Genomic DNA, 23491 nt, shown 5'->3' with positions numbered 1-23491 from the left:
TTAATATTTGACATTGCTATTTTTGCTCTGCAGAGAGTCCAAGGATTGGATGGCCATGTACTTTGAACACCTTTTTGACAGTCATTGTAAGTGCCTTCTGCCTCAGCTCCAGAGCTCTCAATCATGGCCCGTTATAAACTCGTGGGGCTACTCAGTTCAACGTATGCACTGTACAAGAGTAATGTGTAACATGAAAAAAAATACAGAAACAAAATCCTGGATTAAGCCAAGACTTTTAGGGAATGCACAATTAAGTTAATCACCTGCAATACAAACAGGAATTAACTGCTGACCTTAGTGTTTTGAAGCTAAAATTTAACAAACAATTTTAGAATTTACTTACTTTAACAGAATTTGTGACATCACAGTAGCTTGGTGCCCTCGGTTTGCCATTGCTTGTCTCCTCCAGTCCACGAGGTCAGGCCGTGGCTCCAATCGCGTCATCCCAAGGTAGAGTCAACTAACCTAACCAGTCCAATAGCTGCTTTGATACTGCTTTTAATAATAATCAGCATGAGAGAAGTGTTAGGATTGGTTCAACCCAGTGCTCCTTATGAGATTGGGGGCCTGTGTCTACTGTTCACCTGGCTGTCTAACTACACTCGTTTTGGAAAGGTCTGAAGTATGCATGTTGGGCTAGCCGTCGCAAGACGGCCGGCCAATCTGACATGCATACTTCAAACTTTCAGCCAAATCGTCCCTGCTGCCAATCTGCAGAAATGGCTCTACCCCTGCCCTCCCACTTGGGTTGGACTGGCACTGGCATGCTTTATAATAAAATGGTAATAAGGACATTTGTATTTACGAATGGGGTGGAGGGGTGCCGGTTTTCTGCCCTAATCAAGGAGTAACCGCTGTCTGCTCTGTTGCTGCGCCCTTAGCCTAGATGTGCAACATTATAACTTTGTGAGTTGCCCAAACGTAAGGCATGTACTTTGAATGAAAACTCGGGTAATGTGATAAGATATTTTATTTTGCTTTGCAAGTTTTCCTCTGAAATAGTTCAGAGCTGGAAGGGGTAATAGATCTAGTTATTGTGCTCCCCTGTGTACCAATGAGGATAGTTATGAGGCTACTTGTCCTTGGCAATGGGAAACCCCTTCCCCATTCATTAAATAGCTGAGAAGTGTACTGGCACAAGTAAGAATATTCGTAATAATTAGGAAAAATCCTTGTATTGGATCCAGTATTTATTTGAAAGGAGACTCTTTAACTTTCAGAGTCATTAAAAAAACATAAGAGAAGACCAATTGTTTGTGGCACAGCCAATGCATGTTTCCCCCCTATCGACCTATAAACCTGGGGCTTCCTCAGGGCTGCAAAGTTAAAAATATCAAATCCCAAAGAACTTCTTTATACAGAGCATAATGGAAATATGGTACAGAAACAACAAGACCAGTGTATAACAAATATATGTCACATTGAATATAAAAGATAAAGAGAAAAGAAAAAGTGGAAAAGAAACTAAAAATAACAAAATAGCGCTCAAGAACAATCGATTTTACATATGTTACTGGTCAGGAAAGCAATAAGAAAATCAATAAAATGACAAAGGCAATGAAAATAGTATCAAAATGTATGCAGCAAAGAAAAGAAAAAGAAAATCATATCCATAAGATACATTATTCAAGTTATTTCAAGATATTCCAGTTTCATAAAAGAGAGGAAGGAATACAAGAAATTACATGTAATGTCCATGATCTATGTCAAAATAAAGTAATTGCGTCATGTTACCTCCAATTTTTTTAAATACGAGTCTTTCTCTTTGGTAAAGAGATATCCACACAATGATAATCGTGAAAAATCAGGTGCAAGTAGATATACATACGTTTATGTTAAGGTTCAGATGAAATCAGTGATCACAGTGTCATGTAAGAAGAAAAATTAGCAAATACATAGTTGCCCAACATTAGTTATTGTAAACTGCACAATCTGATGTAGAGAGGACATATTGAAAATCGTGCCCTTAGGTTATAGTTATGATCACCGAGTTGTGACTTAGCCACCCAAATTTTGTATTGCAATGCAGTTAACACCTTATTCGGTGTTTAACTTAGTGCCTAAAAATATATCTACAGAGGTTCTACAGATTGTCAGATCCGGTGTATGATATAGTGGTCTAAAGACTGGAAAAGAACGCTAGAGGTTAGTAGAATTCGTCTTCGAGCCAAGAGAGAGAAAAGTCATGCAAGGCAAATGTTTTTTACTAATAGATGTGACCCATCACCCAATTAGGGGTGATAAATAGGATTACCGTTGTATCTTTTTTTTGAATACGTACTTTAGGATTCCATTTTCTATGAATAATTAAGAAAGGAACCTTGGATCTATTTGTTAAATGCTAGTAACATAGTAAGTGTTACTCTCATATTGTCAGGGGAGGTGCAGGGACTCTGTACCTGTATTTATTGACTCTGTACCTGTATTTATACAAATCGAGCTTGTTGGACACAGCTGTGTCAGTAGAGCAAGGGAGGTGTTAAATCCTAAATTCCCAGAGGAGGTAACTGCAAGTGTATCATGTTTGAATGGATTTCTGCACAAGAAGCTCCCAGTCAGGGTGTATGGCAGTGATCCACACCAAGGTCACTGGAATTCCAATTAATTGGACTAGTATATTTTAAAAATGGAAAATTTAGCGCTTAATTAAAAAAAAAATGTATTCGTTGGTTTGAATCCTATCATTGCAAACTATGGGAAGACGGGAACTATAAGAAAATGAGCCTTGACCTCACTGTGCCCACGCAAAAGGAGTAGCAGATCTGCAGGTGGTTTGTTGGTGATTGGAATAGTGGAAAGTGATGGGGGTGTGCCATTAATCAAATACTTGTGTGCCTCCCTATTTAATTTGTGCCAGAAGGCAGCAGTGCCAGTATTTTCCGTGTGAGGCATGGAAGGCCTTGCAACTTGAAGGGCTTTGTCTGAGGACGTTAAGGTTTTGGGAAATGCAATACATATAAAGTGTAATATTGCATCCTACATTTTTAGTAAATATATTGATTTTATTTTTATGTGCGTTTAGAGGCTAAGAAGCTTAGATAAGTAATACGGTGACGCCTATAAATAGGAAAAGACAAGGGAAACTGCCCAAATCAGCCTCTAAAAAAGAAACATCACTATGAAGGGAATGAGTGAGGAAAGAGTTATGTGATTCAACAAGGTGTTGTGGAAAGGAGTTCCCTAATGTGTCAACACCAATAATGGAAAGAGAAGTGAGTAAAAGAGGGAGACAAGTCTCTACTGTATCTGAACCAGACCTCGGAAAGAAGTGACAGGACAAGGCTAACAGAATTAGCAACCTTAATAACACAGTTTGTTGGAAGGCATTTCAAGAGGAGAAAAGAGGGAGAAGCACTTAAGGAAGACATATCGAGGATGGATAATGTCTCACTGCCTAAAGGATTGTTCTTGTTACAAAGTGGGTTACAGTTAAGGGAGTCCTGGTACACGGAGGCTGCCATAGTAGCCCCCAAACCTTCTTTCTCCCCAAACCTTTAGATAGAATCCAAGGGGGGCTCAGGAAGAAGGGATGCAATAGGGAAAATACCCACTTGCCTATTGGCAGTATTGATGAATCACAGAATAAGTTTTATGGGAATACCATACAAGATATGGGGGTGAAAATAAATGTGACAAAAATATAGGCATCCAAGGATTAACTCTCATGGAGGATTAAGTAGCGAATCCCTGAAAAATATACCTGAAATATCTGCATGGCTGTCCATGTCTGCGTTGGATTTATGTTACTTGTGTAGAAAACCCTTTATTGGAAGTTAGAATCAGTCTTATTATATAACAAGGCAATAAAAAATCAAATCAGTGTTTTAAAATCAATTGAAATTAATTAAAATATATAAATAAATATATGCCAGCACCGGTAAAACCAGTAGAGAAGATGGTGAAAATTCAGGACAACATCCAAAGGGAGGCAACATCCATTTTTGTTTTACACTACCCAATGTTGGTGCAGAAGTGGCATTAAAAGGGGAAGTGGAAGCTGAGGAAATTAAACTGGTAGTAGAGGCCAAACAGCATATCAGCAAAATCCCCAGTGCCATACAGGGGGAAGACAAGTTTGCATTATATATGGATAGTTAAAACCAAACTACAAATTGAAGTCACTAAATAGAAGCAACCTGTTATGGATATTTAGGAAATGTAAAAACCTTGAGGTGATTTCATCCAAAGATAGAAGGAGGGCTGGGTTTGTGAAAAGAAAAAATAGGAAGGAAATTACTAAAATGGTGTGTCTGTCCAAATGTCCTCAAGTGCCAAGCAGGCTTATCCTCAGAAAAGATATGCTTGCCAGGCAGAAGAAGACAGGTTGAAAATAGGTGGGGAAACAAAATCTGTATATAAGGGTAGAGAATCATAGCAAAAATCAAAATGCTTAGGTTGGCCACCTGGATCCATGGACCAATGAACCTTCTGAACACTAGAGGGGCAATTTAAGTGACATAGTTTAGGAAGAGGTGCCCTCCACCATAACCTAAAAATAGCTTGCTGCAATGCATTTGGATTAAAACGGTTAAAGAAAACAAGATATCTTGAGAATTATGTTAAAACTTTATGTATTGGTACGTATGTAAGAAATGTAGTTATGCGGGGAGATGGAATAATGTGAAAATGTAATCCAATCTAATAAAGAAGCCAGAAATAAGCATGCAGGGGCATCCTTTAGGTGGTATCCTAACCCTAGCCTTCTTTAAAATAGCAAAATATATGAGACAGCTGCCTGCAAAATGTGATTGAGTGCAAATAAATAAAGTAGACATATCAAAATTCTGATGACAATAAATATTGTATAGTGGTGAATGTATATGTGCAAAAAGAAGAGAAGATGAATAATGTAAATCAGCAGCTACATTTTAAAGAGGATATTGAAGAATGTATGGATACTTATTCGAGATGATTGTTACTAATTATGGGTGACTTTAATGCAAGAATTAGACTAAAAACTCAGAAGAAAAAAGAGTATGAGTTGGTGAAGGTGTGTAACATACCGAGGCAGCTTTCCCTGTTAGAATATGTGATAATATGGACAAGCTTTGGTCCGATGTAATGTATAATTTAGGTGTCATTTGCTTGAATGGCCGGTTTGCAAGTAATGTTCCTGCTCTCTATACATTCTGTTATCATTTCCCCTTAGAAGTCCAGTGTAAGGTGAGGAGCATAAGAAAGGAAGTAGTGGTGGCGATTACAGACATGACGTTCTCTGAACAGTTAAAATCTAGGTTACATGAAGAAGTGATGGCCAGACTAAGGAACATTCAACTGAACCCCATTGAACTTTCACAAAAGAGAGAAATTTCAGATGTCTTAAATTGGAATTTGGGGGTAATCACCAAAGTTATCCAGTGTATATCTGTGGATCAACGATTTGATAGGAAAAGGGAATAGGAGATGAGAAGCATTTGCCAAATAAGAACAGATGGTTTGATGTCGAATGCCAGAATTTGAAGATTCAAGTTAGAAAGCTGGAACTGTCAATGAGGAAGGGAAAAGGTGATGAGCTATTAGAGATGGTTCGTTAGACCCGTCAAAAATATAAAGAAACAATAAAAGAAAGAAAATAGTTTTTTATAAAGTGAATTGGGATGAGTAGATAGAAGCAATTATTACTAAAAGTGTAAGGAAATTTCTGTTTCTGGTTTATAGGGGCATAGGAAATAAACAACTGAGAATAGAAGGTATTTTCCACAAAGATGGGAGGGCACCATATACTGTGTCTGCTATACGCAGATGACTTGGTAATAATGGATATGACTCCAATTGGGCTCTAGTGGCACATAGATGTTTTTTATGGATACTATAAGTCGAAGAAGCTAGTAGTGAATATGGAAGAAACAAAATCTTTGTATTTTGTCAAAGGAGGACAGAATACAAATGGTTTTTAGAGAAGATTTGGATAGAAGAGGTGGAATCATACTGTTATTTGGGTATGCATTTTTCTTCTTACCTAAAATGGAGAATACATTGTGAGATGGTGAAAACAAATGCTATGTCCACTATATTGGGGATTAATACATTTTGGAAGGAGTACGGTGGTCTGATTTGATGCCAGTTGTAACGGCTTTTAAAGTAGTGGTGCAATCAAAATGGTTGTATTGCACTAAATTACTCTCCTTGAGTGGGATACCCAGCTGGGAAGGGTTAGAAGGGCAAAGTCTCAAAAAGGGTGTTTAATCTGCCAAAAGAAACACTAGTACAGGCACTAAGGTTAGAGCTAGGAAAGACTTAATGGTTTTGCTATTCAGAGAGGGCTGCCCTGACTTTCGGGAACAATCGAATGAGCTCATGATATCCCAGCTATGCGAGGGTGACATTTTAAGAAGCAAAAGGACCTAGACTGTGAGACTAAGGAAGCTTGTGTCTTAATTGAAAGAGAGATATTTATTGGGCTCCCCCAGTTGTGACATCCCATTACATGTGGGGTAGCATGTTAGAAATTTCAAAGAAGAGGGACATTAAGTGCGTCTTAAAAAAGAAATCAACAGTATTTTTTTGGGCATCATGGCAAAAAATGCAGTATTACCTTATTGATCTGAAATGACCTATACTGTTCTGAGGCAGGAACACCTACGGTTTTAAATAGGGGTAAACCCCAAGTATGAAAGGACAGCGTTGGCGATGAGATTAAAGACTAATGGAGGGTTATGTGACCATGGACTGCAAATTAAATTTAATGATGAGCCTTTGCTACTAGATTGTATGTTTCAAGAAGGGAGCATAGGAAACTTTTAAAACCAGTTTTATGTAAATATGGAATAATGATTTGATGGGAAGCTTTAAAAGATTTTTTTCATATGCAATTTTTTCGATGTGACTTGTGCAATAAGAAGCCTTTTATTAGCAAGTAGAAGGATATGGGAAACTTTTTTATGGTTTAACAGACACTTGCATGTAGTGTTATCACCTTGTAGGAATTAGGAGGCTTCAGCAGCTCTATGCTTTGCATAAGTCAATGTAAGCACTTTTATTATGTTCCTTTTAATGGGAAATGTCGGTTATATGTAGGTTTTATGGTACAGATGGTAATGTATTTTATGATTTTTATTTTTTAAATATTTATTTGTGTTTTATAGAGTGCAGACTTGACCCGTTAGGGTATCAGAGTGCTTTACAGGGTTAACAGGTTGTATACAAATAAGACTTAGATAGGGGGGTGGAACATTTGGGATAAAATCAAGTACAAACATTTTACAAGAACGATGGTCCAAGAATATAAGGGTGGAGTGCCAGGAGGTGCCGGGTGGATAGCATCTGGTCAGTCCAAGGTGTAGTGGTAATAGAATAAAAACAAGGTCCCTGAAGGTGAGTGCAATGCAAGAATTAGGAGAGGAATTTGCCCATTAGGAGGGTTTTGGCTTCCTTTTTAAAATGTGCCAGAGATGGAATTCTTCTAATGGCGGGCAGGAATGAGTTCCATATTCTTAGTGCGGCCCCAGAGAACGCACAATAATAGATTTTTTTCCTTTCGAAAGCGCGGAGGCTGGAGCAAAGGACTCTGGAGCACTGGGAGTTTCTGGCTTCTCCGAACACGACGAGCTTCTGGGCAAGAAATGCAAGGGATTTAGTGTATAGAGCCCTGTGAGTGATACATGCCAGTTTAAGTTGGATACTGGCTTCAAGAGGAAGCCAATTCAGACCTTTCAGATGTGGTGATATGTGGTCGAATTTTTTAGAACCTGTTAGGAGTCTTTCGGCGGCGTTGAGGCAGGCTTTTAGGGGGGTCAGGGAGATCTTCGGTGGGCCAGAAAGGGTAGAGCAACAATATTAGAGTCTGGAGATAACTAGTACCTGGACTGCCATTTTTGGGTCGGAGTGTCAAGGAAAGGTTTTAGTTTTCTTAGGTAGCTCAGGTGAAACCTGGCAGTTTTGGCCATCGAGTTGATGTGGTCACGCATATTCATGCTGCTGTCCAGGGTTATTCCAGGGGATTTGGCAGAGTCCACTATGGTCGCTGGGCAGTTTAGGGCTGTGAATGACTTAGTCCATTCCCGAATGTCAGGGTTGGTTTTGGGTGGGAGATAAGAAGGAATTCTGTTTTTTGTGCATTTAGTTTGAGCTGGTTGGAGGTGAGCCATTGGACAGTCAACTTCAAGGCCTCCTTCAGGGAAAAAATCTCCGCAGGAGAGATTTTGATGTAGATCTGGGTGTCATCGGCATACATGTGGTAGGAGATATTGGCGGTGCGTAGTACTTCTGCTAGCGGTTCAAGGTAAAGATTGAAGAGGGTAGGGGAAAGGGTTGATCCTTGGGGGACTCTGACCCTAATCGGAGAGGGACCAGATAGGTTACCGTTGATTAAGAATCTCTGGCAGCGGTTCTGGAGGAAGGATCTAAACCATTCAAGCACGGAGTAGTCCAGTCCCATCTTGAGTTTGAGGCATTCAAGAAGTTTCTCGTGGTTGACCGCATCGAAAGCCGAGGATAGATCTAAAAGGATTAGGAGACAGGTTTTACCTTGTTCAAAAGCTTCGAGAGCATCATCCACGATATGGAGAATGGTGGTTTCAGTGCTGTGCTTGGTTGTTTGGGTTTAAGGAGGATAGAATTTCCGAGATGGAATGGTCGTCCTATACTTTGAAGTTGGACCAGTGCGCTTGGTTTTTGGGTGATGCCTGGGGGCCACCGGAGAGATGAGGCAGGTCCAGAGGGGGTTGGGAGTAGGTTGGTAAGTTCATTTACTAGGCCAGTAATTTTGTCAGAGAAGAAGGAGGAGAATTTCCCGCATGATATTAGAGATTTAGGGGTTTCTTTGGAGGTTTTAGCCAGTTTATTAGATTGGTGTTAGACCATTTCAAAGAGCTTGCGGGGTCTGATCTTGGCATTCTCCAGTTCTGATCTGAAGAATTCTTTTTTTGAATTGAGGATGTTCCTATTATAGGCATTTCTGGTCTGACGCGGAAGTTTTAAGTGGGAGGCTGAGGGGTGCCGTCTCCAGTTTCTTTCTGTCTGCCGGAGGGTTCTTCTTTCATTGTTGAGGGATCCGTTGAACCAGGGGTTTCTGTCTTTGATTCGGGTTCTTTTTAGCTTTAACAGGGCAAGATCACCAAGTATGTTAGACATAGTCGAGGTGTAGTGTTTAGTGAGGTTGTTGACCGTTGAGATATTTGGGGGGGGGGGGGTGTCAATCTCGCCGCGTGCAGCCAATTTCACAAGATCTAGGCTCTTTATGTCTCTAACCCAACGTTTTGGATTCGCAGATGGTGGTGGCCTTGTCTTGTGGGTGCCGGGTAGAAGGAAGGTAATAGCGTGGTGATCAGACCAGTCGCATGGGTCTATAGAGATAAGCTTGACCACTGATTCCTTTGCAGTGATCCAATCTAGAGTGGTGCCTTTCGTGTGTGTTGTGAGGGTGCAGGCTTGGGTAAGGGCTTGGTCTGCCAGGAAGTCTTTGATGGCATTGACCTGAGGATCCTTGAGGTCATTCCAGTGCAGATTTAAGTCACCAAGGAAAATGTCATTAGAATTGGGGGAATCCTTGTCTATAATGATTTCCATGAGGTGGTCAGTGAAGGTGTCACTCATACCTGGGGGGTGGTAGAAGATGTGCAGTCTGCACAATTGAGTGGCGTTGTTGCATATGGAGAGTGCAAGGTATTCGCAGGAGTCTGTGGGATCTGCATGAAGTTCAGTTATGAGGAGGTTAGAGCGGTAGATGCAATCAATGCCTCCCCCTTTTTTTGATTGCCTGTCCAGCTTTGAGATATTATAATTGGGAGGGACTAATAGGTCTAGGCAAGGAGATGAGGATTTGTTGAGCCAAGATTCGGTCAGGATTGCTACGTCATATTTTTGGTTCAGGATGAGATCGGCAACATCAGAGGCATGTTTTACTGCTGAGCGGCAGTTAATTAAGAGGACGGAGAGAGGGGGGTCGGGGTGTGTGTCGTGAGTTAGGGCGGAAATGGGTACTTGCGCTAGGTTGTTGCTAATAACTCCTCTGTTTTGTAGAATTGTTGATCTATTGGAGTTGATTGCAACCGTATGGATAACGTGTTCCTAAATCATGTCCAGTGGACTGGAGGCTTCAGGAGCAGACTTGTAAGATAGGAGGAGGGCTAGAATTTCCTACTCCGAGAGGTAGCTGAACTGCTTGCGAGGGTGAAGGTGTCTCAGGGATAACGGTATGGGGTGAAGGAGGGGCTTGGTGAAAGGGGGGGAGTTGAGTTCTGTGGGAGCTTGAAGTTCGAGAAAGAGAGTTCGGTGAGGTGAAGCATGTTTTTCAGTTCAAGAATGGAGTTATGGATGCTCTGAGTTATGTAGGCTGCTCTGAGGTGCAGAGTTTCAAGATCCGTAAGTCAGGGCAGTGCTTGCGGGAAAGAGGTCAATGGTTTGGGAACAGTTCTGTTGGAATGATCGAGTAGCATGGTAGTGGGGTTAGACCGTCCTGTGTCATAAATCCTGAGAGGAGGGGTTTGTGAGTGTCTAGGCGCCCTTGGCAGACTGGTCGGAGATCATTGGGGGCGGGTGTTCGCTGCCCAGCAGGTGTCTAGCATATTAGTCACCATGGGTGTGGGGGAGGAGCACAGGTTGGAGGAAGGGGGCGGCGGCATGGTCTCCTTGAGAGGTGGCGGAGGATGTGTGGGAGTGGAGGGAAATTCCCTAGCAGATATATGGGTGACAGTACCTAGAGAGCCGTTTAGAGTGGGGAACTTCATGGGTTGAGTTGGCTTAGTCTGCATCGTAGGAAGGGGTGGGTGGGGCGAGGGGGAGTGGTTGGATCTTTGGTGGGGCTTAACAGGGGGCTTTTACCCATGCCCTTTGGGCTGCGTTGATCAGAGCAAAGGAGGGGATCGGGTGACGAAAGCTGGTGCTGGGGGAGCATGGAGGTATAAGGGTCGTGCACGTGTATTTTGAGGGTGGTGAATAGGGCCGCAAATTTGTTGAGGTCCTTGTTTGGCGCTTGAATCAGGACGATGCCATTTTTGTATAAGGTGATGGTAAGGTCAGCTCGCAAATTTAAGGAGGGTGTGATCGTGGGCTTGGTGCTGTACAGAATGTTCCTGGATTTGTGTACGTTAAGGAGGTTCGAAATGGTTGCGCGCCATAAGGATGCTTTTCCGGAGTAGAAGATGAGGTCATAAATGATTGTGCCCTTGTCAGCGCTTTAGCGCAGGCCAGAGATCAGGGTCTCAGGGTGTCTTTTCAGAATGGAGTGTTTGAAGATTTTAGCAGCGGTGTTGGAGAGATTAGGAGGATAAACAAAGGTGTAGGAGTTGCCTCCTGTTGTATCCAGGCAAGGCCCTGCCATACTGGAGAGATGGTTTCCTATATGTAGGGTATTGACTTGTGTGTTATGGAGTTCGGTCTATATAAACCTATTTTGATTGATCGATTATGTTGGCAAAATGAATATTAGAGTTGAATGCTTTTCAAAGTACCTGGCGAAAACAGTCATCAGCTTGCTGTGACGATTCATATTTAATTTATTCTCCTAATGTCCTTATCTCCGTGTGCATACAGAGCCATGGACATAAATTAGGTGCTTGGTATTGTACTTCTGGAAAACTATTGCCATGGTCCGCTAGTCAATAAATTCTTTCAGTCCTGGAGATACGATTGTCCATGGTTAATCGTAGTCTTCTCAGCTAAAATCCACTTGCCCGTGCCAAAGTGAGACTTCTTGCAAACGTGTTTTATTCCATCGGAATGAAACCAATGAACATCTTCAAAGCTAGAAGTAATAAAAGTACATATATGAATAACACGCTCACATTATAGAAAGACTTACACCCATGTTCCAATATAATTGATCGAGTGAGTACCATAAAAAATTAAATGTCCTTCATTACCCTGCAACTTTCATTGCTACCACGTTGCCTAGATTACAAAGGCCGTGGCAGGAACATTAAGAAAATATGGATTCAGATATTTTGACTCCTTTTGTTTCACTTAATCCCTCAGCAGAAAATATGTAGCTGTTAGGAACTAGGACTATGAGAGGAGGTCAACCTTGTAATGTCACCCGGAGAGGCGACTATGAAAGGGTGTATCATGTTACTTTCACTACCTATGGTATTTTGAGGAATTGCCACCCATGCTTAGTGATCTCAAGCAGCAGAATGTACATTATGGGGCAATATAAAGCACCTAGAACAATAAGATGAAGTATCCTGTGAAGGAATGCAAAGATATGTTCAATCACATGTATTTATTTATTCCTCTATGTAACCCTGAAAATATTTTTTCAAGGAGAAGACCCAGAAGCACGGAGAATGAGAACAGTAAAAAATATAGCAGATTTGAGGCAAAATTTGGAAGAAACTATGTCTAGCCTTCGAGGGACTCAGATTAGTCACAGGTAAGATGTTTGCATTTATCTTACATATGTTGAGCTTTGTAAACAGCAAAAAAGTTTTTTGTAGAAGTAAAATGAAATTTGTGCACTCCCAGACAAATGTTTCCCTATCCTTTAGCTTAAACTAAGTTAATCAACCTTTGTCATTTAGTTCTTAGGACATTCTTTGTTTGAAGTCACATGTAGATAATTGGATCTTACTTATTTTTACAGCACATTAGAGACCACGTTTGACAGCACCATAACAACTGAAGTAAATGGGAGAAGTATACCAAGTTTGACGAGTAGAAGTACACCGGTGACATGGAGGCTTGGGCAGGCCAGTCCTCGGCTACAGGCAGGGGATGCCCCATCTTTAGTTGGTGGCTACCCGCGTAGCAGCACAAGTCGATTCATTCATACCGACCCCTCACGCTTTATGTATACCACACCTCTGCGCCGGGCAGCTATTTCTCGCCTTGGTAATATGTCGCAAATGGAAATTAATGAAAAAGGAAATCATGATCTGGAAATGTCCTCTGAAGTCGATGTTAGTGGATACATGAGTGATGGAGACATTCTTGGGAAGAGTCTACGAACTGATGACATCAATAGTGGGTAAGTGAATTCAGCAGATACTTTTCTGTCATCTCCACCCACATTTGCAATACCATGTAACAACACAGTCACAAATATTTTGGGATACAATTTTTATTTCACCAGCCACCTAAGTGCTAGGCAAGAGGAGAAGATGTTTAAGCCATTGTCGGTGTTACTAATCAGGGATGCATACCTTCTATTCACGGAACACACTCATATAGTTTTCTTTTGATTGGACATAAGTAGGTTTTGCAGAGTGTCGAAGTGGAGTTTAAATAAAATAGATATGTGCCATTAAATTGATATCACTTTAGCTATGGTCTTGTTGAAAGGCCTCAATGTGAATATGAGTAAAGTTTCACTGTAATCTTCTATTCACAGGGGCACATCATTCAAAATGGCTTCCAGAAAATGTTGTTATATCTATGTCAGCAAAAACTAAGTTTGTTTTTGACTACACAGTTGTTCCGCGTAGACGAGAGCGACTTGCGGGCTATCCAATGACAAATGATTTGTTTAGTGCAAACATTAACCACAAGTGTTCTCTTGGCACTATTGCTACAACTGTTCGATCTGGGAAGTAAGTTGTAATGCTGCTTGTGAGAGACCGAAGAGACTGTTTTGACCAATATTTTAATTTTCACCTAGTTCTCAGACAATAAAACTGCACATTATTTTTGAGTAGTGCAGCCTGATAAAAAAAAAAAGCTCAGATACCCTGACAGTTATAACACTTAATCACAGCTCTATAATAGGTTTAGCAGGTGATAAATAAAAAATGTTGGCAGATATGTTTTGTTTGTAAAAAAAAAAGAGGTCACCTTGCCCCAGAAACAGTGGTGCTTTTTCGACACAGTAGTAACAGAAGTGTGCATTGCAACTCTCTACCCTTTCCAGCAACATAGGGCCTAATTTTGATGTTGGGGGGACTTATGGCAGCTCGACACCATTGCGGATTGGGAACCGCCTGGCCTTAGGTCAGCGTTCCGATCACAGTATTTGGATGCGAGTCGGAAACTTACATTTTTCAATGGGAGCTTGTGCGGCTGGCGGAACAGGCCAGCAGCACAAGCTTCCATTGAAAAATAGATGTTTTGAAATAGCCTGGCTCCACCGTCGTGAGGGGATTATGATGTGTTTCGATGCGCCGACGGGCTCCTTGAGCCAGTCAGAAACTTTTGGACGGTTCCTATGCCTGCTGCCTTCGACTGCACACATTGTACTGCGTCGGTCAGAACTGCAACCAACGAGCCATTGGTTGTGGTCTGACCGCCATCTTAATCGGCCCCATAATGTGGAAGAACCCACTGCAGCCTACACATTTTTTAAAGATGTTTTCTCTGTCAGTGAAGGACCCTATAACGAGGAGCAACTTCTCTCAATGCTGACATGCCAATAACATGTTGCAGAAACCGTTTCCAGATCCCACACAGCTTCCCTCCTCAGCTCCGATGACATACCCAGTAGCGGCTGGCATCATGGTAATGTGGGGGAGCAGTGCAGGGGGCAGGTGGGCAGTCCGAGGGGGGAGGCTAAAACAATAAAATAAAAAAACATACCTGCCGGTCTCTTGCTCACTGCTCTACTTACCGGTCTTCTCCTCCTCTGGGCACAGGCTGAAGCTCCCAGCTTCCCCTGCTGCCAATCCTGATGCTGCTCTCACCATGAGAGCAGCATAGTGATTGGGCTCCATTGGGAGCTGGGAGCCTGTGCCTGCTGATGATCAATTCACCCAGCAACACAGCTGGATTAAAGATCAGTGTGCTTGACGGTTTGGCCATCCTAAGACGGCCAACCGAACGGTCATGCACAGTGACAGCAGAGCCCACCACTCCTCCTCCCCCTGCTGCAGTGCTGTGGCCATGCCCCGCCCCGCGACTCAGCCACTGGCCGAAAAAATGAACTGATCTACATTTAGATCATTTTATTTTTCATTGGCCTCTGCGGCCAGTGGGGAATGCTCTTTTGCAATAGCGGAGGAGCCTCCGCTAGACATAACTGATCAGGAGTTGGCGGGATTAGGAGCCTCTTTGCATTCCAAGGAATCCTGCCAGAGTGCTTGCAATCATAAATCAGTCAAGCTCGCAGCCTATGAAATGGGCAATGCAAGTTTGTATTTTCCTTTCTAACAAACTGCTTCTGTGATGATTGTATTTCACTGCTGCTTCATCTCATTACGAAAAGTATGAAATTTCGACTGTTAACACAGAGATCTTAGGTGGTCTCCAGCTTTACTCCGTGTGGTAATGCTTCACTGCCTGTTCGGTATTTTCAGAATTCAGTCATTTTTTACCTCTCCCTATTGTCGCCAGATGACTCTATACTGCCATGCCAAGTTTCCCTGGTCCATAAAACCAGGACTGCATATTCCAGAATGCAGAGAAAAAAACCTTGAGTGGAACTGCTGACCTGGAGAAAATTGGCCGCTATGTTGGTTTCATCCGTTAACATTTTTCAGTCATAGGCTTCTTATTTAACATCCCAGTGCATTATGGAAATTATATTCCTGGAATTTCTCAAAGGACCCAATTCGACTAAATTGCCCCATGACTGTTTTTGTAGAAGGAAAAACTTGGTGCTTAATTTCAGCTGGTGGTTTCAGGTAAGGCCGTCTGGGCACTCATTTCTGGGGTCCATCAGACTTTGACCGAGAACAAGAAAGATAAAAGCAGCACTGAAGGCGGAAGGAAAAGAGAGAATAAGAGTGGCAAAGGGAGAAAACACAGATGAAAAGGCTTTGGGAGACTGCATTAAGAGCAGGGATAGTATAGTGGTGGATGAAAGTGGCATGAGGTGAGATAAAGACTAGAAAACCTTAGTATTCTGCAATACTGACATTCGACAACGGAGCCAGCGGGCTTCATAGAAACATTTTATTCTTTTACAAAAAAGTGTTGCTTGGCAGGGGTTGGGCCGGAGCAGAGAAGGCCAAGTCACAGATATTCTGTGGCAGAGGTAATGTGGTGTTCCAGCACAATTGTTGTTTTGGAGAGATATTGTTATAACCACTGTTGTACAGCAACATGCTCAGAGTAAGCAGTCACTTCTCGCAGGTGAGAATTGACCCAGTTGTCAAAGATTTGTTTACCAGGAGGATTTGAACGTTGTTTACTTAGTTCCTAAAGGTGAAATAGCGCCAAATGATGGAGGTGTGAATTAAACAAAAATGCAATGCACCAGGAGATGTTGTGTTTCCAAGAAGATGGTGTCAAGGCAAGCTAATGTGTTCTATCAGATCCCTCCTAGAGAGTGACAAGCCATGCATATAGAATGTGTCACGCAGTTTAGCTAATAAATCAGCCTTAGGATGCCACCAAAGAGTGGTGCCAAATTACAAACCAGCATTTGGAAACCCAGTAGGTCTGATGCTGGATGCCAGCCTTTTGCCTTCATCAGTGTTTGTTTTGTCATAGTTTTTGCAAAACTTTACTGTTGGAAGAGGTGCCAGGCACTCCCCAATATAAAAGAAACACAGCCTAAAAGCTAAAATATTTTTGGTTTAATAAAGCATTGCCATAGTAGTCCCTGGCTCTTAGGACACACATTTGTATGGGGAAGAGCTGCTTGTGAAGGGCAGACTGCAGTTATCACAGTGAAGTTAGCCAATGACTGAAGTGGGCTGATTCCATGGTCTAGGGGGTGAAAGAAAATATCTGTGGCAAAGCAACTGACCAAGGAATGAAGATGGCTGTCTGAAAGCCCCAATATAGAAAAATACACAAATTTTATTTAAATCAAAAGGTCTTAGCAAACCTGAACTTACAAATTAAAATAATTATTTCCTGTTTAACTTCTGTCAGCAGCTGAAGTGTAACCACATATGCGATCCGGTAATGTATTATATATGATTTGCATAGCCTGAAAATATGATTTTTCGTATTCTCCTTCGGCGACTGTTTTTTCAAAAAAACAGAGGGCTAAAGCGAACATGGTATCCTGAGCACCATTAGTGCAAGTTAGCAATTATAAGCATGATTTTTAGAGCCAAAACTGTAATTAAAGCGCCACTCAAGTGGATTTATAACTGTTAACCTTTTATTTCTCTAGGCATCACACGTTTTTGGTTGCCCACAAGCTTTCAAAGAATCCTCGACCTTGAGCAGGCACTCATTGGCCTTTTCTTTTTTTTTTTTTTTTTTTTTTTTTTTTTTGAAACCGTTTATTGCAATCTCAAATATGTACAAGTATGGGCCTACAACCTTCCGGCCGGCCGCTAAAGTGACAAAAGCAAATGACATACATACAATAAGGCACTTGGCTTTGCATAGACGATAAAGCAGGAGGTATCAACAACGTGGGCCACATAACTCTGAACCCACAATACGGTTTCGTTTTATACAACACAACAACATAAAACCACACCCGCAAGGCAACCCACGATCGAAAATGACGACATGTGCTCCTCAAGTGGGGAACCCCAACCATCCAAAGAAATCCAGAGAGGGGGAGGGAAACTGATCCGGGACTGGGAGAACGATGTGCCCAGGGCTGAGGGAGGGGGTCAACTATGGGGATGGAGCTGGTGAAGCGGGAGGCAACAACGGCGGCTCGCAAATACCCCCGCGGTAAGCGTTCCAGGGGCCCCATATCTTCACCCAAGCCCCAGGCTTACCCCGCGCCACATATACCACCTTTTCTCGGAACATGCACCAATCCATATGTTCTTTCCAAGCCGACACCGCCGGGGGTCTCTGAGATCCCCACAGCTGAGCAATGTCACGTTTAGCTATCATATATCCCAGAGTCACCCATCGCGTCTGCGGAACCGAGTAATCAGTCGGTTCCCACACATTCAGCAGGCATCTCCTCGCTTCAGGCAACAGCGCGACATGCGTAACCGCTCGCAGGACCTCATGCACACCACGCCAGAATCGCTCCACCCTCGGACATTCCCACAGGATGTGTAAAAAAGTCGCCAAAGCACCACACCCACGCTTACACAATCCATCCTCGGCATAGCCCATACGCTGAAGCCTTGGCCCCGTCATATACACCCGGTGGAGTATCTTAAGCTGGACGAAGCGAAGGCGAGCCGGGATGGCCACCTCCTTCGGAGAGGCCACCGCGGAAATCCAGTCCTCGTCGTCCAACTCCAGCCCATCGGCAACCCAAGCCTCGCGGAGGCCAGTCAGTAAGCCCGAGCGGTCATTTATCAATTTCTTATAAATGAGGGAGATCGTGCTGTCCGGAACGTGGCCATCTAGCACTCTATCCTCCAGGGGGGAGGACTCCGGGATGGAGGCCACGTCTGGGAAGACGGAACCCAGTGCGTGACGGACCTGCAGGTAGCGAAAGTATTCACTGCCCTGCAGCTGAAACTCCACCTGCAGCGTCTCGAATGTCTTGAATCCTCCCCTCGTCCAGAGATCTCCCACTGTACTGATGCCTATCATGTCCCACCTCTCGAAGCCCTTCGAGGTCCACAAAGAGCCAAGCCTCTCCGACGCATACAGCGGTGACGCCCGGGTCAAACGGTCCTTCCATCCCATAGCTGCATTAGCCGCGTGCCATACTCGCACCATGACACGCGTGGGTCCCGTCAAGCGGGAATCGGGCACGCTAGTGTAGAGCGCTCGATTGTAGTCGCCACCGGGCAGGAGCATTTTGTCCATTTCAAATGCCGGGTTTAGGGCGGGCCCATAGAAGCCGTGATTAATTGCAGCTAATTGGGAGGCCCAGTAATACCGCTTAATATCCGGGAGGGCAATCCCTCCGTCGTACCACGGGAGCGTCAATTTTGCCAGGGCTATACGCGGCCGCCCGTCCCAAAACAGACGGCGCTGTAAGCTTTCCACCTCACGGAAGTAGCGCACCGGGACCAAGTCCATAGTGTTCTGGAGAGCGTACAAGAAGCGCGGCAATGACATCATCTTGAACAATGCCGCCCGGCCGAGCGGCGAGAGCGGCAAGCGCCGCCAGCGCGCGACGTCCTCCTTCAAGCGCTGGAGGGGGGGAAGCAAGTTGCGCTCGTAGCGGGCCACCGGGTCCAGCGTAATATAGACCCCCAGGTATCGAAATCCCTGCGAGGCAATCTGGATCGGACAGCCCCGAGGGAGGACAGGAGCCTCCCCGGAAAGCACATAGACACAGGATTTAGCCCAGTTGATAACAAGGCCTGAATTACGGCCAAAGGAGCGCAGAACATCGACCAGGACAATCAGTGATTTGCGTGGGGAGGCTAAGTACAAAAGGATATCGTCAGCGTAGAGGGACACGCGGTCCTCATACTCGGGGGTCCAACGGAGACCTCGGATAGAAGGGTGCCACCGCAGCCACTCCGCCAGGGGTTCCAGGGCCAATGCAAAAAGGAGCGGCGACAGGGGACAACCCTGTCGCGTGCCCCGTCCCAGCACGAATGGGGCCGAGACTCGACCATTCACCACCACCTGTGCCAATGGGTCCGAGTACAACAATTTGACCCAACTGATGAATCCCGGGCCAAATCCAAACTTCGCCAACATCGCCCAGATGTAGGGCCACTCGAGCGTGTCGAACGCCATGGTGGCGTCCAGGGACGCCAAGATGGCCGGCTCCCGCACGAACGGAACACGCGCGAGCACCCCGTGCAAGCGCCGCAGATTAAGGGGCGTATTGCGATGGGGAATGAAGCCGGACTGGTCTTGGTGGACCAAATCGCCCACCACGCCGACCAGCCGGTTAGCGAGCACCTTGGCGAGGATTTTAGGCTCCGCGTTTAAGAGCGAGATAGGCCGGTAGGATGTAACCCGGTCCCGCGGTCTGCCCTCCTTGTGGATAACCACGATGGTAGCCAGACGCTGGTCCGGCGGGAGGGAGCCCCGCGAGTGAGCCGCAAGGAACATAGCGCGGAGGTGGGGTGCCAGTACGTCCGGTCGCAATTTATACAACTCGATAGGAATGCCGTTCGGGCCCATGGCCTTGCCAGAAGCGACCGAGCGGATGGCGAGGGCAATTTCGTCCGAGGTGGGGGCGGCATCCATCAACTCCCTGTCCTCCATTGAGAGGGAGGGCAGCGCGATGTCACGCAGCAGGGCATGGGAATCCTCCTCCGGGCAGGGAGAAACCGGGGAATATACCTCTCGGAAATAATCCGCGAAGCAAGAGACAATGCCTTCCGGCTCAGTGACACGTACACCATCCATTCTTTCAATCAGCGGGACCACACGACTAGCTCTCTCCTTCTTATCCAACCACGCAATCAACTTACCAGCCTTATCACCCACATCATACAATCGCCCCTGTTGCTCTCTGCTGAGGCCCCTGGCCGCCTCCGTAACGAGGGACCTATAGGCCGCCTGCTTGAGGTGTAGAACGTGCAGCGCAGCGTCAGTCACCCCACTCCCCAGATCACCCTCCAGTTCAGTGATTTCGGCCTCCACCCGGGTCACCTCCTCCTGTGCGCGCCTCCGGGCATGGGAAATAAAGGAGAGGGCCTCCCCTCTAAGCACAGTCTTGAAAGCCTCCCACAGGGAAATGGCAGACGGGACAGACCCCACATTCTCCTCAAAATACCGTTGCAAGGATTTAATCAAGTCAGCACGAATAGTGGGGTCGCGCAGGTACCAGGCATTGATTGGAGCTACCCTGCCCTCCCCCCTCGGGAAGACATCAAAGTGCAACAGGAGTGGGGAATGATCTGAAATACCCCGCGCCAGATGGCGCACCTCCCCCACTCTCCCGGCATAGGCCGCAGGGACAAGGACATAATCAAGCCGCGAAAGGCTACCATGGGCCCCCGAATGGAAGGTGTACTGCAGCTGAGCGGGATGCTTTAGACGCCAACAGTCCACCAATCCCAGCGTGTCCAAAAGGCCAGACAGCCACGCTTGTGCCCGGGGGAGGTCCCTAGGGGGATAGCGATCCAGAGTCCCATAGGCCACCGCATTGAAGTCCCCCCCAACCACCAGAAGCCCCCCCGGAAGGTCAAGCAGGAGGCGTCCCAGGTCCGCAAAGGTGGTGGACTGTAACCCCGGTGGGACGTACACTGAGACAAAGACGACTACCTTGCCCTCCATTCTCCCCACCAAGACAGTGTAGCGTCCCCTCTCATCATGGCGCACCTCGTCTATTTCTAGCGGGAGCGAGGTCTTGACCATAATGCCCACCCCTCGTGAGCCTGATGTGAAGCCCGAGTGGGCCACCAAACGATAACCACGTCGGTTCATGGCACAATAGGAGTTACCAATGAGGTGTGTCTCCTGCAAAAAGACCACATCAGGCGAAATCCGTTTCAGATATTGCAGGACCACACCCCGCTTAATCCTATCACCCAGTCCGTTAACATTCCAGGACAACAAAGTCAGGTCCCTACCCCCCATCACATACAGAAGCCATCATTTGTCCCCCCAAGAGCATCTCAAAAAATCCAATACAATAAAGGGTTTGCCTTGCGGTAGAAACGAACCACACCCCACCCCAACCCACCCATCCCAACAGAACTCCCCCCACCCTGCACCCCTGCATGAGCCCAAACAGCCCCCCCAAAGTGCAGTGTGCCTGTCGCCCCATGGAAAGAAAACTAACTAGTCCCCCAGAGGAGGAGAGAGATCCCCCCAAGAGACCCCACACGACCTCCACAGGAGGGGAACTTACCCTAACAGTCAATGGTGACAATAACACAGTCCAGAGCAAGGCCTACCATTAGTCCCTCAGTCCTGATCCGGCGGGCCCTCCCCACCCCCCGCTCCCCCCCCACCCCCCCGGCCCCGATCTCCGGGCTGAGTGTCCAGCCAGTCCCCGGCCGCCTCGGGACGATCAAAAAAGTGCGTGCGGCCATCCACCTCCACCCTCAGCTTAGCCGGAAAAAGCATCGCATATTTGAGATTCAGGTCCCGTAGGCGACGTTTGACACCGAGAAAACTCAGTCGCTGCTTTTGGACCGCCGGAGTAAAGTCAGGATAGAAATTGATATCCATATTGTCAAGTCTGACTGGCCCTTGTAGCCTGGAGGTCTGCAGGATAGCGTCCCTGTCCCGAAAATTGAAAATCCGGGCGATGAGAGGCCTCGGAGGGGCTCCGGCCTTAGGCCTACCCCCGGGGACCCTGTGGGCACGTTCCACTGCAAAGAATTTACTCAGCCCCCGAGGCTGGAGATGGGTGAGGACCAAGTCCTCCACAAACAGATCCGCTGCCTCTGCCTCGCGTCCCTCCGGCACCCCGATAATGCGGACATTATTCCTCCTGGCCCGACCCTCGGAATCCTCCAGTCGACGATGCATCAGGGCGCTCGCCTGGCCAAGCCTGCGCACCTCCTGTTGGAGGGCCGCCACGTCGGATGTGAGGCCCGAGGTAGAGTGGGCCAAAGAATCGACCCGGTCATTTGTTTTTGAGAGATCGGCTCTCACGAGGCCCACGTCCACGAGGACCGAGTCGATCTTCTGCGCCAGAGTGTCAAAGCGCTGGTCCACCGAGGCCTTCATCTCGGCGATGGCGCCCATGACGTCTCGGAGGGTCAGGTCCGTGGGCAGAGCAGGAGCGTCAGTCGGGCCCGTAGGGGATCTACGCAGCGACTCTGGAGATCCCTTCTGGAGGGTGTAGCGGTCCATATTGTTGGATTGATGGGTCGCGCCACGACGGGTCGACTTCACCTTAGCCCGGTCGCCATCTTGTTTTGTGGCCATGGTCGCGGTCCCAAATCGAGCCAATCTCCTCAAAAAGGGGGTAGACAATCCCGTTCAAGGGCTCCGGGGGGGGGCGACCACCGCTCCGCAGGACGGACCGCAGCCGGCGGGCCGGCAGGGCACCCCAACGAGGCCACACCACCGCACACCGCTTCGCGACCCTACCTCGCCTGGCAGCAAGGAGGGCGCAAAAGCGAAAGTGCGGGGTGCGCGAGTCACCCAGCCTTGCCCGCCGCTGTTATTCACTTTGTCGCCGGATCGCCCCACAACTCCAGTACGGGGGGCCGGCGTGGAGAAGGCCGCAAACCTTAATCGGTGCTCCCGCCGGTGTCCGAGGTCCGAATTGAAAACGGAAAACGGGCGTCACCTCAACTCGGGTTCACAAACACAGTCCCCTCATCTAGGACAGGATTCGGTCAGGATTTATGCAGGAGGTCGCGGAGGTCCTCGGGAGCCTCGCACCTACGCGGCCATCTTGGGTGCGCGCTAGGCTCCTCCTCCACTCATTGGCCTTTTCAGTAGTTTTTCTCATGCATACATCTATACCTTATTGCTATAATTTTCACAGTGAGTTAACTTCATTTGTGAATAAATGGTTATCAAACCATTTGAATGGATATGTTCAAAGTAGGTGCCCAAATGCATCACTGACACTTATGGCTTTATCAGTTGTACCCAACAGTCCTCGAGATTGAACTAAGGACCTTGAGGGAAGATGTGAGGTGTCTTGGAGGCAGAGATGGTAGACAACTCATGACAGTAGACAAGAAAACCAGACTGCCACCTTCAACGGGGACCCATACTTGAAACTGGGAAGTACCATGTGAAAAGAACTCTGACCGTACCAGAAATTCATACCTGCTCTGGTATTCCTTGGTCTGGGAACATGCATGGCTATGGAGCATGACTGGCAATGGGAGTACCATCACCTGTGGATTAACTGTGCTGGAAGGTGCTCGAAGGGAAGAAGGGTGCATGCCCTGAGGAGAAGGTCATCACTTGTGAT

General features: G+C 46.1%; 1 protein-coding gene across 3 annotated transcripts in view; it reads left to right on the top strand.

Annotated features, from left to right (window-relative positions):
• The window catches only part of NAV3 (neuron navigator 3), a 1112283-nt gene that overhangs the window by 581198 nt on the left and 507594 nt on the right, over window positions 1–23491 (top strand). For all 3 annotated transcript variants that reach the window (XM_085653004.1, XM_085653005.1, XM_085653006.1), the window contains exons 10-11: window positions 12202–12310; window positions 12521–12904. In XM_085653004.1, coding sequence (XP_085509130.1) covers window positions 12202–12310; window positions 12521–12904 — 493 coding nt within the window. The remainder of the gene's footprint in view (window positions 1–12201; window positions 12311–12520; window positions 12905–23491) is intronic.

This window comes from Triturus cristatus, chromosome 4_1, assembly GCF_964204655.1.
Source record: "Triturus cristatus chromosome 4_1, aTriCri1.1, whole genome shotgun sequence".
In the NCBI taxonomy this organism is placed as follows: domain Eukaryota; kingdom Metazoa; phylum Chordata; class Amphibia; order Caudata; family Salamandridae; genus Triturus; species Triturus cristatus.
This window is presented reverse-complemented; position numbering and strand designations above follow the sequence as displayed.